Below are 17,828 nucleotides of genomic sequence, written 5' to 3'. Positions count from 1 at the left end.
TAAAGATATACAGCCTTGATGTACTCCTTTTCCTATTTGGAACCAGTCTGTTGTTCCATGTCCAGTTCTAACTGTTGCTTCCTGATCCGCATATCGATTTCTCAAGATGCAGGTCAGGTGGTCTGGTATTCCCATCTCTTTCAGAAATTTCCACAGTTTATTGTGATCCACACAGTCAAAGGCTTTGGCATAGTCAATAAAGCAGAAATAGATGTTTTTCTGGAACTCTCTTGCTTTTTCCATGATCCAGCAGATGCTGGCAATTTGATCTCTGGTTCCTCTGCCTTTTCTAAAACCAGCTTGAACATCTGGAAGTTCACGGTTCATGTACTGTGGAAGCCTGGCTTGGAGAATTTTGAGCATTACTTTGCTAGCATGTGAGATGAGTACAGTTGTGTGGTAGTTTGAGCATTCTTTGGCATTGCCTTTCTTTGGGATTGAAATGAAAACTGACCTTTTCCAGTCCTGTGGTCACTGCCAAATTTTCCAAATTTGCTGACATATTGAGTGCAGCACTTTCACAGCGTCATTTTTAAGGATTTGATATAGCTCAGCTGGAATTCCATCACCTCCACTAGCTTTGTTTGTAGTGATGCTTCCTAAGGCCTACTTGACTTCACATTCCAGGATGTCAGGCTGTAGGTGAGTGATCACATAACCATTGTGGTTATCTGGGTCATGAAGCTCTTTTTTGTATAGCTCTTCTGTGTATTCTTACCACCTTTTCTTAATATCTTCTGCTTCTGTTAGGTCCATACCATTTCTGTCCTTTATTTTTCCCATCCTTGCATGAAATATTCCCTTGGTATTTCTAGTTTTCTTGAAGAGATCTCTAGTCTTTCTCATTCTATTGTTTTCCTCTATTTCTTTGCATTGATCACTGAGGAAGGCTTTCTTATCTCTCCTTGCTCTTCTTTGGAACTCTGCATTCAGATGGCTGTATCTTTCTTTTTCTCCTTTGCCTTTCGCTTCTTTGCTCAGCTATTTGTAAGACCTCCTCAGAGAACCATTTTGCCTTTTTTGCATTTCTTTTTCTTGGGGAAGGTCTTGATCCCTGCCTCCTTCCTATACAATGCCACGAACTTCTGTCCATAGTTCTTCAGGCACTCTGTTTATCAGATCTAAACCCTTGAATCTATTTGTCACTTCCACTGTATAGTCGTAAGGGATTTGATTTAGGTCATACCTGAATGATCTAGTGGTTTTCCCTACTTTCTTCAATTTAAGTCTGAATTTGGCAGTAAGTTCATGATCTGAGTTCATGATCTAAGCCACAGTCAGTTCCCAGTCTTGTTTTTGCTGACTGTATAGAGCTTTTCCATCTTTGGCTGCAAGGAATATAATCAACCTGATTTCGGTATTGGCCATCTGGTGATGTCCATGTGTAGAGTCTTCTTTTGTGTTGTTGGAAGAGATACTTTATGGAGATAGAATTAACATACCATACAACTCACCCACTGAAAATGTACAGTTCAATGGTTTTCAGTATATTTACACAGAGGTGAAATTATCACTGCAATTTTAGAAAATTTTCACAATCTCACAAAGAAACCTTGTACCCTTGATGGATCACTCCTGGCTCCATCTGTCCCCACTCCCAGCTCTAAGTGACTGGTCTTCTTTCTGTCTTTCCTGATCTCTCTGTGGTGTGAACATCACATATGACTGGAATTCTACAGCATGTGGACTCGAGTCTGCAGTCTTCACTGAACATCATGCTTTCAAGGCCTGTTCATGTTGCAGCAAATGTCAGTACTTCAGTCCTTTCTGTGGGTGAATACTATTCCATTGCATAGTTATGCATTTTGTTTAATAAGCCCCGATTTCCAGGGCTTATCAGAAAACACAGCTACCTTTGCGTCTCCAGTCTGCTCAAGTTCACCATGCCCTCCACCAATGAATGGGTCCAAAGAGCCCATGTTTGTCAGCTCAGGCTGCTAACAACGTACCACCTTCTAGGGGCCCAAACAGCAGACATGTAATTCTTCCAGGTCAGGAGGCTGGAAAGTCCAATGTCAAGGTCCCTGCAGACTCAGCTTCTCGTGGGGACTCACGTCCTGGTTTCCAGATATCAGCTTGTTGATGTCTTGGCCTTTCCTCAGGGCATGCTCACAGAGGGACAGACAGAGCTGGGTCCTCATCGTTTTCCTTAAGGATCCTGATCCATCAGGAGGGCCTGGCCTCAGGACCTCATCTAAATCACTTGGATAAGTAAGCAGAATGGGATTGCTGAATCACATGTGTAATATTTTTAAAAAGCAACTTTGTTCTCCATAGTAACATACTATTTGCTTTCCCGCGAGCAGTGGCGGAGCGTTCCACTTGCTCTCCATCTCTGTCAGCATTTGCTATTGTCTGCTGTTCTGCGTCCCTGTGGATAGCAGCGCTCCAGGCTCCTCTGTCCTCCACTACCTCCTGGAGTTGGCTCAAACTTATATCCGTTGAGTCTGCTCCGCCTCAAAGCCCACCTCCAAGTTCCATCATGTTGGGTTTAGGGATTTGACATAAGAACTTGGAGAGATGTAAGCATTTAGCCCCCAACAGAACTTCACCAAAAGAATGTGGGAAGCTTTCAAGGTCATCCTGGGAGATACCTCTTGCCACTGGGGATTGTAGCAGATAAACACAGGAGACTGTTTACATATACAAATACTACAGATAAACATCCAGAGCCGCCACTGCCGGCATCCAGCTGACAGTGACGAGGCGGGGCCATCTCTCATCCCAGTGAACCCCCTCCACGGTGGGGGTGACCTTCATCTTTTTGTCCTTCCAGCTTTGCCATGGGACTCAGACTCAAGAAGGTGCACAACTCAGATTTTACCTTTTTTCTATGAGTCTGGTTATGACACTTGGACATGACAAGTCTATGACATGCCTTAGTCTATGACACTATAGACCCTGTGATCAGTGAGCGATTTTCCTCATTTCCTGTTCTCTGCCTTTTTTATTTTATTTATTTATTTCACTTTTTTAGCATTAAAAATTTTATGTATTTTTGGCCTCGCTGTATCTTTGTTGCTGCACATGGCTTCTCTAGCTGCAGCAAGCAAGCCTCTCACTGCGGTGGTTTCCCTCATTTCAGAGCTTGGGCTTCAGGCCCTCAGGCTTCGGCAGTTGTGGCTCACAGGTTCTGGAACGCAGGCTCAGTAGTCGTGGGGCACAGACTTAGTTGCCCTGTGGCCCAGGGGTCAAACCTGTGTCCCTGCATTGGCAAGAGGATTCTAAACCACTGGACCACCTGAGAAGTCCTCTGCCTTTTGAAAAAGAATGAAAGAATGTTGGTGGTCATTTCCAAATATGAAAGTAATGCATGCCGATTGTAGGAACCACAGGAGAATGTAAGAAAAAATAAAACCCACTGCTTCCTCCCATCTGGAGAGATACCCCGATCGATAGGAGAACTGCCTCTTTCACACAACATTATTTGTACATATTTTCTTTTCAATCATCACTTTCAGTGGCTTCATTACATCCAATGATGTGGATATAATTACATTTTACATGTTTCCAACCCCCAGAATTGTCAGTGTCTGGAGAAACAGAGAAAGACATGGCTGTCCATTTCTGAAGCTTTTTAAAGACATAGATTCTCACTTACATCTTGGAAACTGTCTAACCTTCCTTTTCAAATATTGTTCCCATAGAGTTCTGTGTTCTGGTCAAAACTATTTTCATCATGGTAGTAAGATGCTACAGAGACATTATTTTGCGGACAAAGGTCCGTCTAGTCAAAGCTATGGTTTTTCTAGTAGTTGTGTATGGATGTGAGAGCTGGATTCTAAAGAAAGCTGAGGTCTGAAGAACTGATGCTTTTGAACTGTGGTGTTGAAGAAGACTCTTGAGAGTCCCTCGGACAGCAAGGAGATCAAACCAGTCTATCCTAAAGGAAATCAACTTTAAATATTCATTGGAAGGATTGATGCTGAAGCTGAAGCCCCAATACTTTGGCCACCTGATACAAAGAACTGACTCATTTGAAAAGACCCTGATGGTGGGAAAGACTGAAGGCAGGAAGAGAAGGGAATGACAGAGGATGAGATGGTTGGATGGCGTCACCTACTCAATGGACATGGGTTTGAGCAAACTCCGGGAGACAGTGAAGGGCAGGGAAGTCTGGAGTGCCGCAGTCCACGTGGTCGCAAAGAGTCAGACACGACTGAGTGACCGAACAGCAACAAAGGGAAATGCTACCTGCCTTCTGAACTAGGTTGATACTTGCACTGGTGGGTAAAATTCCTTGCACCTTGTCACAAATCAGGGGCTTCCCTGGTGGCTCAGACGGTAAAGAATCTGCCTGCAATGCGGGAAATCGGGGTTCGTTCCCTGAGTCAGGAAGACCTCCTGGAGAAGCTAATGGCTACCCACTCCAGTATTCCTGCCTGGAAAATTCCATGGACAGAGGAGCCGGGCTATAGTCCACAGGGTAGAAAAGAGCTGGACATGACTGAATGACCAACACTTCCACTTTGGCACAAATCAAGACGTACTCATCAAACCACCAGATGGTGGGGGGTCGAGGGGTCAGTTCTAGTTAGGACACCTTTGATCAAAACAGAAATCTGCACACAGTGTGTTTGCTACATATCGAAGCACAGTGATTGTCTCCAGGAAAAGCACTTGTGAACTTGGCTGAATCGTGAACTAAACTTACTGCCTTTTCCATGCAGCTCCATTCGATCCGAAAGAATGACTGACAAACGACGGTTATTCAGTGTGCAGTATTCGGCAACATTTTCTCAGAAATGAATAAAGTGAGTCTGTCACTTCACGGAAAACAACTGACAGTATTTGTTGCCAATGAAACAATCTGAGCTTTCAAGCAAAGATTCGAATCCTGGAGAACTTGTATCTGCTATTCTGAGCTTACCAGCTTCCCAATCTTTAAAGACCTTTCTGATGAGATAGATGGTAAAATTAACAAATGTGAATTTTCAGTATATATAATGAATGTGTCAACATTTGGAAGATCTGTGTAAGTCAGTGAACCAGTATTTTTTAAGTCATCAATATGTGATGTTAGAAAAGCATGCACGGTTAAATGATCCAGGCACAGTAGGCAAGAGACCAGTGCAAAGAATGCAATGTGTTAACGTAACGGAGAAGGGAAAATGCACTCATACGGTTTTAGATTCCATATTGAAACTGACCTTAAAGCAAAGACACATAAAGGCCCATAAAACACCCTACTCTGTCCTGACCGCATCTCCACGCAAGGCTAAATTTTCTTCAACCACGACAACTGATGACAGATGGTAGACGGAGCAGACAGAAGGATCCAGCCGTCATCTGTTAAGTCAGACGTTGTAGAGATCCACAGAAACACAAAAGAATGCCACTCTTCTCTCTAAATTACTTTTTGTTTTTAGAAATAGCTATTTTTCTTTAAAACATGTTGCTTATATTAACATGCCATGGATTTATTTTTCAATAAATAAAAGATGAACACTTAGCAGTTCTAATTTCTAATATGCTACTGACAGCATCAGCCCACATGAAGAAAAGCTCCCTAGGGTTCTCAAGCCATCTGTGGACACCTTCAAGGGGTCCTCCTGAGCCCAGAAGGTTTGTCTTCAGCCCTGAGCATCTTGAATGCCACTGATCTCTACTATCCTCTGAAAAAGTGATGCGTCATCTATCTGGTTATCAAAATTCTCTACAAGATTTTATTTAACTGAAGGCATCCATGATGGCCACATTTTCATAAAGGTATTAAGCTAGATGTTTGCATTCATTGGGCAGTGTTGGGAGTGGTGGTTTACCAGTTAACTGACTTGGGTCATATTATAGCCAAAGAAACCTTCTATAGGCGCTGTATTCACAGCAGGGCATGAGACACGCATGGGTTGGGACACTCAGTAAAAAGCCAGAGTTCCCAGACACATGACCTTGGAATTGCCTCAACAGTATACCACCAGCTCCAGGGCACTTATTTGTATAAAAAATGGAGGACTCTGGAAATTAGGAATCTATTTCAAAGAACCCTCATTTTCCCCAAAAGAATAACTTTTTCATACTCTGTTAAGTATACATGAATGTCATCATCATTCACTCATTGTCCCTTTTTCACGGTTCTTGGGCCTGCTTTTCCTTTTTTAAATGTATTTTATTGAAGTGTAGTTGATTTACAATGTTGTGTTAATTTCTACTGTATACTATGTATCCCTTTTGCTGCAAGTGACTCAGATATACATATATATATATATATTTATATATTCTTTTTCATATTCTTTTCCATTAGGGTTTATCACGGGATACTGAATATATTTCCCTGTGCTCTACAGTAGGACCTTGTAGTATATTCATTCTGTCTATGCTAATTTGCATCAGCTAATCTCAATCTCCCATCATCCCTCCCCTGCTCTCCTTCCCCCTGGCAAACACAAGTCTGTTCTCTATGTCTGTGAGTCTGTTTCTGTCTCAGGGATAGGTTAATTTGTGTCATATTTTAGATTCCACATACAAGTGGTATCATGTGACATCTGTCTGTCTCTGCCTGTCTTACTTAGTAGGATAATCTCTAGGGCCATCCATGTTGCTGCAGACCACATTATTTGACTTTTCTTTTGGCAAATGCTGAAGGGAACGTTTCAACAACACCATACCGCAAAGTAAGACCCCCACATAAAAGGCTGATCATATCCTCATGGAATATAATAGCAGCAGAATTCACAAAAAGTACTGATAGAAACGTTCTCTCAGAAACACTTACCATGCATCCTGTACTTGGAACATTGACCTGTTCACATTTTCCGTTTGTTTATGCAAATGTTTCTTTAAACAATAAGCTTGATGAAATTAAGAAAAAAGAAAAAACCTAAAGGATTTTAAATCTCCTTCTACCCTTTTATTTCTTTTCAAATGAGGAAACAGAGACATGAATCTCTCGAGTTCCTAGATCTGAGCTCCCCTGGCTTTCCATGTGACCAGCAGATTAGATTAGCTCTTCTCTAAGGTCCAGAATTCGGGGTGGAGTGAAGGCCAGGTCTTTCTCAGGGGAACATTCCCAATTAGTTCAGGTTCCCCTTCAAGATGCTCCCAAAGAGTTTCTGCTTGAAAGCCTCATCAGGTCTGACTCCACGTCCATCCAGCTGGGTTCCCAGCTCCTGTCTCCTGTCTTAAATGGACTAAGAGCATGCATGCTCAGTCATGTCCGACTCTTTACAACCCTGTGGACTGTAGCCCACCAGGCTTCTCTGTCCATGGGGCCCTCCCTGGCAAGAACACTGGAGTGGATTGCCAATTCCTTTTTCAAGGGGTCTTCCTCACCCGGGGATCAAACCTGTGTCTCTTGTGTCTTCTGCATTGGCAGGTGGGTTCTTTACCACTGCGTCACCTGGGAAGCCCCTAAATTGACCAAGCACTCAGTAACTATTTGCTCACCAACCCTCACTAAGACCCAAGTCTCAACACAGAAAGCATGTGCTTTCTGCACGTCACCACCTGCCGTCAACAGAACACGTAATCCCTGCTTAGCACAGTGATGGAGCCATCAAGAAGCTTGTCTGTCGTAAGATGAGATCATAAAGATAACACTAGTGAAAACAGTCAGCGTCACAGGAAGATGATTGAGCACATCAAGAATTCAGCCCACTCAGTTGACCCTAAGGGTCACATACCAGGAGGACCCTTCTGGTGGCCAGGGCCCAGTGCTTGAATGCACACCTGGGACTTTGTGCGATGCTTTGATACACACACAAGGGCCCACCTGGAGGTGATCGGCCCAGGCCGCATGTCTCACCTGAGACATGGCAGATGGTCTGCGCTGGAATCTCTCTCTGCTCAGTCTCTCCCTTGCTTTGGGATGGCAGACACAGCGTTTCACCAGTGTAAGCCTCAGTCCTCATCTGTGAAATGGGTTAATTCTAAACCGGTGCCCAATTTTGCTGGGTTTCCAAAAAGTAGGCCATGGCCCAATTCCTGGAAATCTCTACTCCTCCAAAATAGTTGGAATAATCCTCTTACTCATTAGCCTGTGAAATTACCAGCTCTTAAAAGCTAGCCACGCCACATTTCGAGGCCTCACTTGCCCTCTGTGATGGCCCACACTCTGACTATGGAGTGTGTTTCTCTCTGAATAAATCCACTTCTTACCTATCACTTTGTCTCTCATTGAATTCTTTCTGCAATGAGACATCAAGAAGCTGAGCTTCATCAGATCCTGAAACCAGGTCTGTGATCTTGGAAGACCCTGGCTTTTGGCTGGGTTTGAGTCCCAGCCACGTGGGTTAGAGTCCCAGTCTGAGGTATCTGGTTTCAGCGGGATTCACTGAACTCCCTCCTGCAGGGTGTTTAGGGGAAGCACACACGGACAGGCAGCGATGTCTGCGAGGCCACACTTTTCTGGAAACCCCGCAATCTGTGCTCTGAATTAGAAAAGCAGAACCCTCTCTTCCAGAAGAGAGGTGCCCGAGCTGACCGTTTGGGGGAAGTGTCCTGCTTCAGGCCAGCCAGAGGGGCAGAGGAAAGAGTCAAGGTGAAGAATTATGTCTACCCCTCGTGGTGAGCAGTGGGAGGTGGAGGCGAGAGAGATGTCTGTTTTTAAAGTAGTTCCTCTAAGTGAGCAGTCAGAAAAGACAGCGTATTTCTAGCTGCATCTTTATTTGTGTTGTTGTTCAGCTGCTCAATCGTGTCTGACTCTTTGCCACCGCATGGACGGCAGCACGCCAGGCTTCTCTGTCCTTCATTACCCCTGCTCAGACTCATGCCCATTGAGTCGGTGATGCCATCCAACCATCTCATCCTCTATCACCTCCTTTCCCTCCTGCCCTCAGTCTTCCCCAGAATCAGGGTCTTTTCTAATGAAGTCAGTTCTTCACATCAGGTGGCCTAAGTATTGGAGCTTCAGCTTCAGCATCAGTCCTTCCAATGAATATTCAGGGTTGATTTCCTTTAGGATTGACTGGTTTGATCTCCTTACTGTCCAAGGGATTCTCAAGAGTCTTCTCCAGCACCATAATTAGAAAGCATCAATTCTTTGGCGCTTAGCCTTCTGGTTCCTCCCTGTAGTTCAGAGGGTAAAGAATCTTCCCACAATGTGGGAGACCTGGGTTCGATCCCTTGGGTGGAAAGATCTCCTGGAGAAGGGGATGGCAACCTACTCCATATTCTTGCTTGGTGAATCCCACGGACAGAAGAGCCTGGTGGGCTACAGTCCATGGGATTGCAGAGAGTCGGACACAACTGAGCAACTGACACTTAGCCTTCGTTATGGTCCAACTCTCACATTCGTACATGACGACTGGAAAAACCATAGCTTTGACTATACAGACCTTTGTTGGCAAAGTAAGGTCTCTGCTAAACATGTAAGCACTTTGAAAATGAAACTTCTGTGGTCTGAAGCCTGTCACAAGGACAAATTCACTTTTCTTTTTTGGTGACTAGGACGTGGTCTGGAATTCTCAGTGATGCTCTAAGGATGATCAGTCTGTGGGTGGCGTGAGCCCCCAGTGCAGGAAGCGCAAGGAGCAGCCTGGGCTGGGCTGACCGTCCTTTCGTGCAAAATCGAGTTCAGGGCACTGAATGCTCCACAGACTTCCCAGGTCTTGGTTCCTCCTTGGGTTCAGCTTTAATAATCCAGTGACCCAGGTCAGCATGACTAACCGGGCCTCGCTTTCTATTTTAAGAAAGCACAAAGTCCTGAGGTCACTGGCTGCTGCCTGGTCTGGGCGTGCCTGGGAGGGTCATGTCGGGGAGACTCCACCCTCTGCGGTCAGGCAGAGGATGTACTTGAAGCAAGTTGGATCTGTTTCACCTGAGCAAGCGGCTCCTTTTTGTTCTGAATGAACCAGATCTGGGTCCCCTGTGAGGCACACAGATGTGGAAATGAGGGGCTGAGCCCCATGGGCAATGCCAGGAAGGCTATGGGTCCTGCTGGGCAGGGCTCAGGGGCAGGGACCCCTTCCTTGGTCCCTGCACTCCACCCCCAGCCTCCACCCCCAGCCTCTACTCTCAGCCTCCACCCTCAGCCTCTACCCTCACTCAGACGCAGACACATGTTTGTGGAACAGAATCAAATATTGGTTAAGAAAAAAAAAAAGAACAAGGCCCTGGAGACCTGTGTTTCTTGTCTCTTTGCCACTTGCCAGCTTCGGATGCCTGGGCAAGTTTACTAACCTCCCTGGGTTTAAGTTGTTTGTTGCTCGTTGGCAGAACGAAAGAATTATTAATGTGGTTGCTAAAGGGGCAACAGGCTCTAGCTTTTGCAATCGCCATCACTCTCTGCCTACTCCCGGTTCCATGGGGAGGGGCCTAGCTGTCAGTTATCAAGACCTCTTTACATCCCTCATCGCAGTTCATTCTCACACCTCTGAGAGCAATGCTGCTACTACTGTGATCCCATTTCACAGATAATTAGAAGGAGGCCTGCTGAGATTAACTCCTCCAGTCCAGGCACCCTGACTGCAGACTTCCTCTGCTCAACCCCACATTGGTTGTCATTTCTAATATTAATTATTTATTGTTTTTTCATCTTGAGAAAACAGATGCTCAGAGAAGCGGATGGCTTTGCTGGCTTCTCGTGGCTAGCTATGAGATATCAGTTCAATTCAGTTTAGTTCAGTCACTCAGTCGTGTCCAACCCTTTGTGACCCCATGGACTGCAGCACACCAGGCCTCTCTGTCTAATAGTTTTGCCAAGAGAATGTACTGGTCATAGCAAATACCCTTTTCCAACAACACAGGAGAAGACTCTATACATGGACATCACAAGATGGTCAATACCAAAATCAGATTGACTATATTCTTTGTAGCCAAATATGAAGAAACTCTATACAGTCAGCAAAAACAAGATCGGGAGCTGACTGTGGCTCAGATCATGAACTCTTTATTGCCAAATTTAGACTTAAATTGAAGAAAGTAGGGAAAACCACTAGACCATTCAGGCATGACCTAAATCAAATCCCTTATGATTATACAGTGGAAGTGAGAAATAGATTTAAGGGACTAGATCTGATAGAGTGTGTGATGAACTATGGATGGAGGTTCGTGACATTCGTACAGGAGACAGGGATCAAGACCATCCCCAAGAAAAAGAAATGCAAAAAACCAAAATGTCTGTCTGAAGAGGTCTTACAAATTGCTATGAAAAAAAGAGACGCAAAAGGCAAAGGAGAAGAGAAAAGATGAGATGTCAGAGCAGTCTACAAATGGAGTCTCCAATTGGGTCCCCGTGTCCTGGGGTAGGAGGGGTTTGGGGTGAGGACAGAGGTTGAGGACCAGACAACAGACCACAGCCCCAGCTGCTAGGGAGGCACCGGCCCTCAGCACCCTTGGCCAGGGGACCTATGCATACCATGCCTTCTGGGGTGGGGGACTTGGGTGCCATGGTTGGGAGAGCCTGGAGGGGCTTGGGGACCAAGGAGCCTGGCTCCTCTCCAAGCTAGAGTTTCTGATTCTGAACTGACTCTAGACATCCTCTCCCACACATCCTCTCCCACGCATGCAGGGCGTGCATGCTGGTCCAGGCTGTAGAAAGCCATCAGATTAGACCACTAAGAATCTGGCTTCAGGTCTGCACTCAGTGGCTGGTTTCAGGGACGAAGAAGATGGTCTCAGGGTGGATGAGGGCAGTAGAAGGAGAGCCTGTTCTGGAAATTGGTAGGTGTCTGCCTACACTTTGCAGAACAGCCAGTTTCCAGGGCTTCCAAGAGGTCAACCAGAAAGCAGGAGGCTGCCGGGTCTACCTGTGTGGCTACGAGCCACACACAGGGGCACCAATACAGCACCTGGGGCTGGCTGCAGAATGGTTATTTAGACCCAGAGAAGTGTCAGACCCAAGGAGACAACTCCAATCCACAGGCTTTGGTGAGATGATCAAATGAAATTGTATTGCTGATGGTCAAGCTAACCTGGATTACCTGGAGGTCACTCCTTTCTCCCAGCATGCTTTGCAAGCATCAGCTCATTAGAGAAATCCCATCCCTTTGACATTAATTAGTAACTTTCTCTAGCATCATTATCATAGCCTCTATGTTCTTATAAAATGGAAGAGCACAGTATTCTCTATTGTAACCTAGCTCATCATAACAGGACCACGTGGGTTGACTGGAGGTCCTACGACAATCCCTGAAACATTCAAGTTTCATAGAACAGTCTGGACCCCTGCCAAATAATATTTCAGCTGGTTCCATTAACACAAAAGTAAGAGAAGGCACGTTTGTTAAGCAGGTTTAGAAGAGCAAGGCTTTCCAGGTGGCCCAGGGTAAAGAACCCACCTGCAGTGCAGGAGACGAAGGTTTGATCCCTAGGTCGGGAAGATGGAGAAGGGAATGGCAACCCACTCCTTACGGAGTGGGAAATTCCGTAAGCAGAGGAGCCTGGTGGGGGGCATCCATGGGGTCGCAGAAGAGTCAGACACCAGGGAGCAACTGAACAACGAAAGAGCAGCAAAGCATTACTCAGTGGCCTTTTTTCCCTGAAAAAAAAGTCCCTCACAGCTCCAGGGACAGGAGGCCGGGGCAAGAGGCCAGGATTGGGTCTGTCAAGAGTGGCTGAGTCTGGAAGAGGCAGCTGGCCTGGTTGTTCCTTAAGAAGTGAGTGAAGTAAAAGTCGCTCAGTCGTGTCCGACTCTGCGACCCCATGGACCAGTCCATGGAATTCTCCAGGCCAAAATACTGGAGTGGGAAGCCTTTCCCTTCTCCAGGGGATCTTCCCAACCCAGGGATTGAACCCAGGTCTCCTGCATCGCAGGCAAATTCTTTACCAGCTGAGCCACAGGGGAAGCCCAAGGTTTTCACTGAATACACACACGGCTTCTTTACCTTCTACCTTCAGACGTAATAAGGGAGCCTATCTCTTCATCGCCCTAACTGTGAGCTGTAGTTCCACTTACCTGATTTTCCTATGTCTTAAATGTTTCCTCAAATCCCTGTATGATCTAAGGAGTGAGATAGTTTGTCCTCTCGAGACACCAAGCTCTGCTCAAACGCTGAGATGAGTAAATGCAGGCTTTACCTCTTGCCGTGTCCTTTGCACAAATGTTATACATGAAATGAGATGTAATCATTACCCTTAGCTTCCTTGTTACCTGTCCCTATTATTAAAATCTGATATAAAGTTCAAGCCTCCAAAGAACATAGATGCTTTTAGTGTCAAAGAATTTAGAACATTTTCACTGAGGTTAATCATATTTTTAATACATTCAGTTTCACAATAGGTTAATTTATTAGAATTATTAGAATAATTTATTAGAATTATAATTTTGACTTTGTACAACTTGGGGGTGAGAGGTTATGGAGAACTGACTTTTCAAAGACTGAACACAATTTTGTGACTAAGTACACATTTCACAGGGAATTTTGACTGCTTTTTGACGATCTGTCTTGACTGTTCAACGCCAATTTCCCTGGGGGCGGGTACCTGGCTTAGGTGTTAACCACATCGCAGGTACGCAGAGCTTCTCGAAGGAAAACAATGTTATTTCTAGGGCAGATTGTTCATCTCTGCTAGTTTCCTAAAGGATGTATCCTTCTGTCCAAAGAACTGCTGCTTTGTAAATTACACTATGGGAATTCTGTTCCCTTAGGCTCTGGTTCTATCACAATGTGAAAGGTGATTATTTCAGAATCCTGACAACATTGACCCGGCTAAAGTGTAGGATATTCAAGCCTAAAAGATTCTCAAAGTGATTTTCTGAGAGAATATCCTACAGGCAAAGTAGGCCAAATCCACCTGGTGTTTTTTAAAAAATATCCCAGGGCATCCACCGTCCCCTCGTGAGCCATGAGCTAGTTCCTCCCGCCTGTGCTTGGAAGGCAACCCATCTCTGCACTGTGCACCTGCCCTGGCTCTGACTCAGGATATACCTGCAAGTCACAGACCAGGACCCCACTGCTTACTGAGCCTCCGGCCGCCAGGAGTCTGCAATGGGTGATGCTCTCTCACCCGTATCGGGGACACTGCAGCAACCGAGCAGAGCGTCAGCTGATGGGGTTTTCAGAACTCACCACAATATGACATTTCTATTTTGACTGAACTAACCACAGTCTTTTTAAAGCAAAAACATATTTAAGCTTCTTAGCATGAGGCTATGGGGCTATAATTTCCATCTTTCCTTGATCTTCTTCCTTCCTCGTCTTTTCCCTGCCAAAAGTCTACCTTGGAAACTCAAAACTGAATGTCAGCCTCTCTACCCAGCACTGGGTTTAAGTTAGATCAGAGGCGGAGGGTCCAGAAGCCCAGGTCACACACCCCTAAGTCCCTCCTTTCCCTTCTAACACCCAGTCTAGGAAAAACAATTTCTGGATCCTCTGTGTCTACAAGTCTCCATTCACAGAGTGGAATCAAAATGCGTGGTCCCTCCTGTGGGGAATGAGGTCACAGGTAGCAAAGTGCTTTGAGCAACTCAAAGGGGAGGCGTGTAACACAAGCCTTTATTACTTAAGAGAGTGAGGCCGGGTCAGAAGGTCGACAGGCTCAGAATCATGGCCCTGCTTTGAACACGACACGGACCACAGAGCTTTCTTCTTCACCTTCCCCACCCTCATGGGAAGCGTCTTTTGTCAAGGGTGCATCATTTATGAAGAGTGTAGTGTCGTGAGATGTGAAAATTATCCCCGAGTGGCAGTCGGACAGGGCTACACTTTTACCTGCTGACTGACTCAGCCACGCCAGCCAGTTACTGCTCTGAGAGCTGGCGTACGACAGGAAACCTAGCCACCAAACGAAGACACACACTTCAGAATAAAATTCCATCCCTTGGCGCAGACTCCATGGGCTTTCTCTGCTCCTGCTTCCGCTGGTATCTGGCCTTCTGGTAGAAGATGATGATGACCGTGGTGACCACGTTTAGGAGGATGACCAGCAGGGTGAGCCAGAACGAGTATCTGTAAGCGTGGGCCGTCCCTTGCTGAGTGGCAGCTGGATAGAGTGGGTACAGCCTCTGGGCCAGCTCTTCCGAGAGACGATTGGACTGCGTGTTCCCCACAAAGAGCACCATGGTTATGAATGTGAAGGATGCTGAAGGGAAGAAAGAGTTTGTAAATAACACGGTGGTATATTTCAATGAATATTTTTATATTTAAGACCTTTTTTTATTGGAGGTTAGTTGCTTTTCAACGTTGTGTTAGTTTCGGCTGTACAATGAAGCGAATCGGCCCCATGCATGCATGTGTCCCCTCCCTGTTGGACCTCCGGCCCCCCTACCCCAACTCCAGCCCTCTAGGTCACCACAGGGCCTTGAGCCGACTCCCTGTGCTATAGAGCAGGTTCCCGCCAAGCTACCTGTTTACACACGGTGGCGTGTGTATGTCCGCCTAATCTCCCCTTTCCTCCCACCCTCCCCTTCCCCTGTTGCCTACATCTGTGTCTCTATTTCTGCCTTGGAAATAGTTTCATTTGTACCATTTTCCTGGATTCCATATTTATGTATTAATGTACATTTTTAAGTTCATTTTTTCCCCTTTATCAAACATGTACTCTGTGGGCATTCACTGACCATCTACACTGGGATTTACTCTCTTCTCCGCATTAGGGAGAAGGTAAAAGAAATGAAAAACGCATGCTAGACTCTAGACCCCAAAAGCTAACGATAACACAGTGCAGCTGTGACCAGGAGCAAACATTCAGCTCAAGCCCTTTCAGAACGAGTTGAACCCTGCCCACTTCCCAGAGCGATGAACTGAGCCTGTGCACTGCGTGAGCGACGGGACAAGTGACTGATCACAGGGGTCGACAGGACAACTGTCCAGAGAGGACCAGTGTGGTGGGGAGGCTGAGGCAGGACGAGGAAAAGAGCCAGCCCGAACATCCATCCATCGTGAGGCACAGTGAGCTCAGAGCATCCGGGTCTGGGAGACACAAGTCCAGCTGATGGGGAGGGGTCTGGAGGGTTCTGAGCACCAGATACAGAGGTCGAGCCCACCTGGGCAGCTCTGAGCACCAGCCTGGCAACTGGGGTCTCATTCCACCCACAACAGGGGACAGCATTTAACCAGGAAAGCTCTCTTTAGTAAGTGAGTGAAAATCACTCAGTCGTGCCTGACTCTTTGCGACCCCATGGACTATACAGTCCATGGAATTCTCCAGGCCAGAATCCTGGAGTGGGTAGCCTTTCCCTGCAGGGTATCTTCCCAACCCAGGAATTGAACCCAAGTCTCCCACATTGCAGGTGGATTCTTTACTGGCCGAGCTATGAGGGAAGCCCTCTTTAGTAAACTCATCCTTATTCTTCACAATGTCCTGCACTAGAGAACTTTCCCTAGTCTTGGCTTTGGAAAGCCCCCTTGGCTTCAACCGTGGTTCTGGAGTCAGAGAGAGCAGGGTCAAGGCCTCCAGCCGCAGGTCTTGGGAGATGCGCTCAGCTGCTCTGAACCTCGATCCTCATCTTCCAAAGGTGGGGCGCTACAAACCCCAGGGAGTTTCGAGGCTACTTGGGTCTGTGGGGGGGGTCGCTGGGGGATGGGTTTCCTTTCGCGGTCAGGAGAATATCCTAAAATCAACCGTGGTGATGGTGGTGATGGTTGAACAGATCTGCAAATACACTAGAAATCACTCAATGGTGCCCTTAAATGGGTAGACTGTACAGTATGTGAGTCATATCTCAATAGATTGTTCAAAAAGGCAGAGGAAGGAGGGTCAGACGGCAGCTGTGCTGGATTTGTGATGAGCCATGCAGCGGAGTCGGGCTGACCGTGCCAGGCGGCCATCCAGGAGTCCCCAGGACAGAGGTCCAGACTGACACACGCTCTCTGACTCTTCCTCTGCTGACATTTACCCAAAACTCGGAGGACATTTGGCACCCAGCGTGCCCTGGTCATAACCCAGACCCAGGGAGCAGCCCTCCAGAGGCCCTAATTAGAGGGCTTCTGGGTGAGGCGTTTTCATTCCCCGTGATGAGTCTTTCATCTTAAACCTAATGCTTTTATTTCTTAATAATAACAGGAGCGGGAGTGCACGAAGCCCCTCCCCTCTGCACTGTGTCTCACACCCCACAATTATCCCTCATTCTGCTCTTGGGAAGTTTCTTCTAAAAGCTTTAGTCAGAAAGGAGCAAAACCCAGAAATGGGCTACACGCTGTTCTCTGAAGTGTATGCTCACGACTTTGACTTGAACCGTGAGGGGCACCCACCAACGGACACGGACACTGAGCTGAGCCCCCAGCAGAACGGGACGCCGCTCACTGCCTGCTTCTGTGGTTCCTGGGACAGAAGGTTTACGGGGCCTGGAGGAAGCCCCATGGCAGATGGAGGAGCGCCGGAGGGCTCAGGGCGCTGGCCTTCCACCCCCCTGGCCTGTCCCCGTGGGCATGGGACCTGCTGATTACAGGTAATGATCCCTTATCAGGGCAGTCACCTTGAAAGTGAAGTCGCTCAGTCATGTCCGACTCTTTGCAACCCCATGGACAGTAGCCTACCAGGTTCCTCTGTCCATGGAATTTTCCAGGCAAGAGTACTGGAGTGGGTTGCCAATTCCTTCTCCAGGGGATCTTCCTGACCCAGGGATCGAACACAGGTCTCCTGCATTGTAGGCAGATGCTTTACCATCTGAGCCACCAGGGAAGCCCTTAAAATTCCTGGCTCTGACACTGAAACACTAGGTGGTTTTCCAGTAGAATTCCTTATTCAAGTGAAATCATATTCCATGCCCATTGGCATTGAATTTCAACAGAGATATGCAATGGTTTGTTTTAGAGCTTGAATAGCTGAAAAAGGACCTGAACGAAGTTTTGCATAAAGTTCAACAGTACTGCTGTGAACTTCCTCCAGACCAAGGGCTCCAGCCTGCAGATCAGCCGACAGACATGAGACGGAGGTGTGAGGAAGAAGCACAGGAAATAGTCGGCACGCAAATTCCTCCCTGCTCTCGGGTTCCCGGGCTGAGGACCAAG

The 17,828-nt window shown here is 46.6% G+C and overlaps 1 protein-coding gene across 1 annotated transcript in view; it reads right to left on the bottom strand.

Annotated features, from left to right (window-relative positions):
- Nucleotides 1-14,354: 14,354 nt before the first annotated feature.
- CLRN3 (clarin 3) overlaps nt 14,355-17,828 on the bottom strand; it is a 16,823-nt gene continuing 13,349 nt past the window's right edge. The window contains exon 3 of the mRNA XM_010859151.1: nt 14,355-14,958. Within this exon, the coding sequence (XP_010857453.1) occupies nt 14,678-14,958 (281 nt within the window). The 3' untranslated portion in view covers nt 14,355-14,677. The remainder of the gene's footprint in view (nt 14,959-17,828) is intronic.

Source organism: Bison bison, unplaced genomic scaffold, assembly GCF_000754665.1.
Source record: "Bison bison bison isolate TAMUID 2011002044 unplaced genomic scaffold, Bison_UMD1.0 scf7180017864456, whole genome shotgun sequence".
Taxonomy (NCBI): Eukaryota; Metazoa; Chordata; class Mammalia; order Artiodactyla; family Bovidae; genus Bison; species Bison bison.
This window is presented reverse-complemented; position numbering and strand designations above follow the sequence as displayed.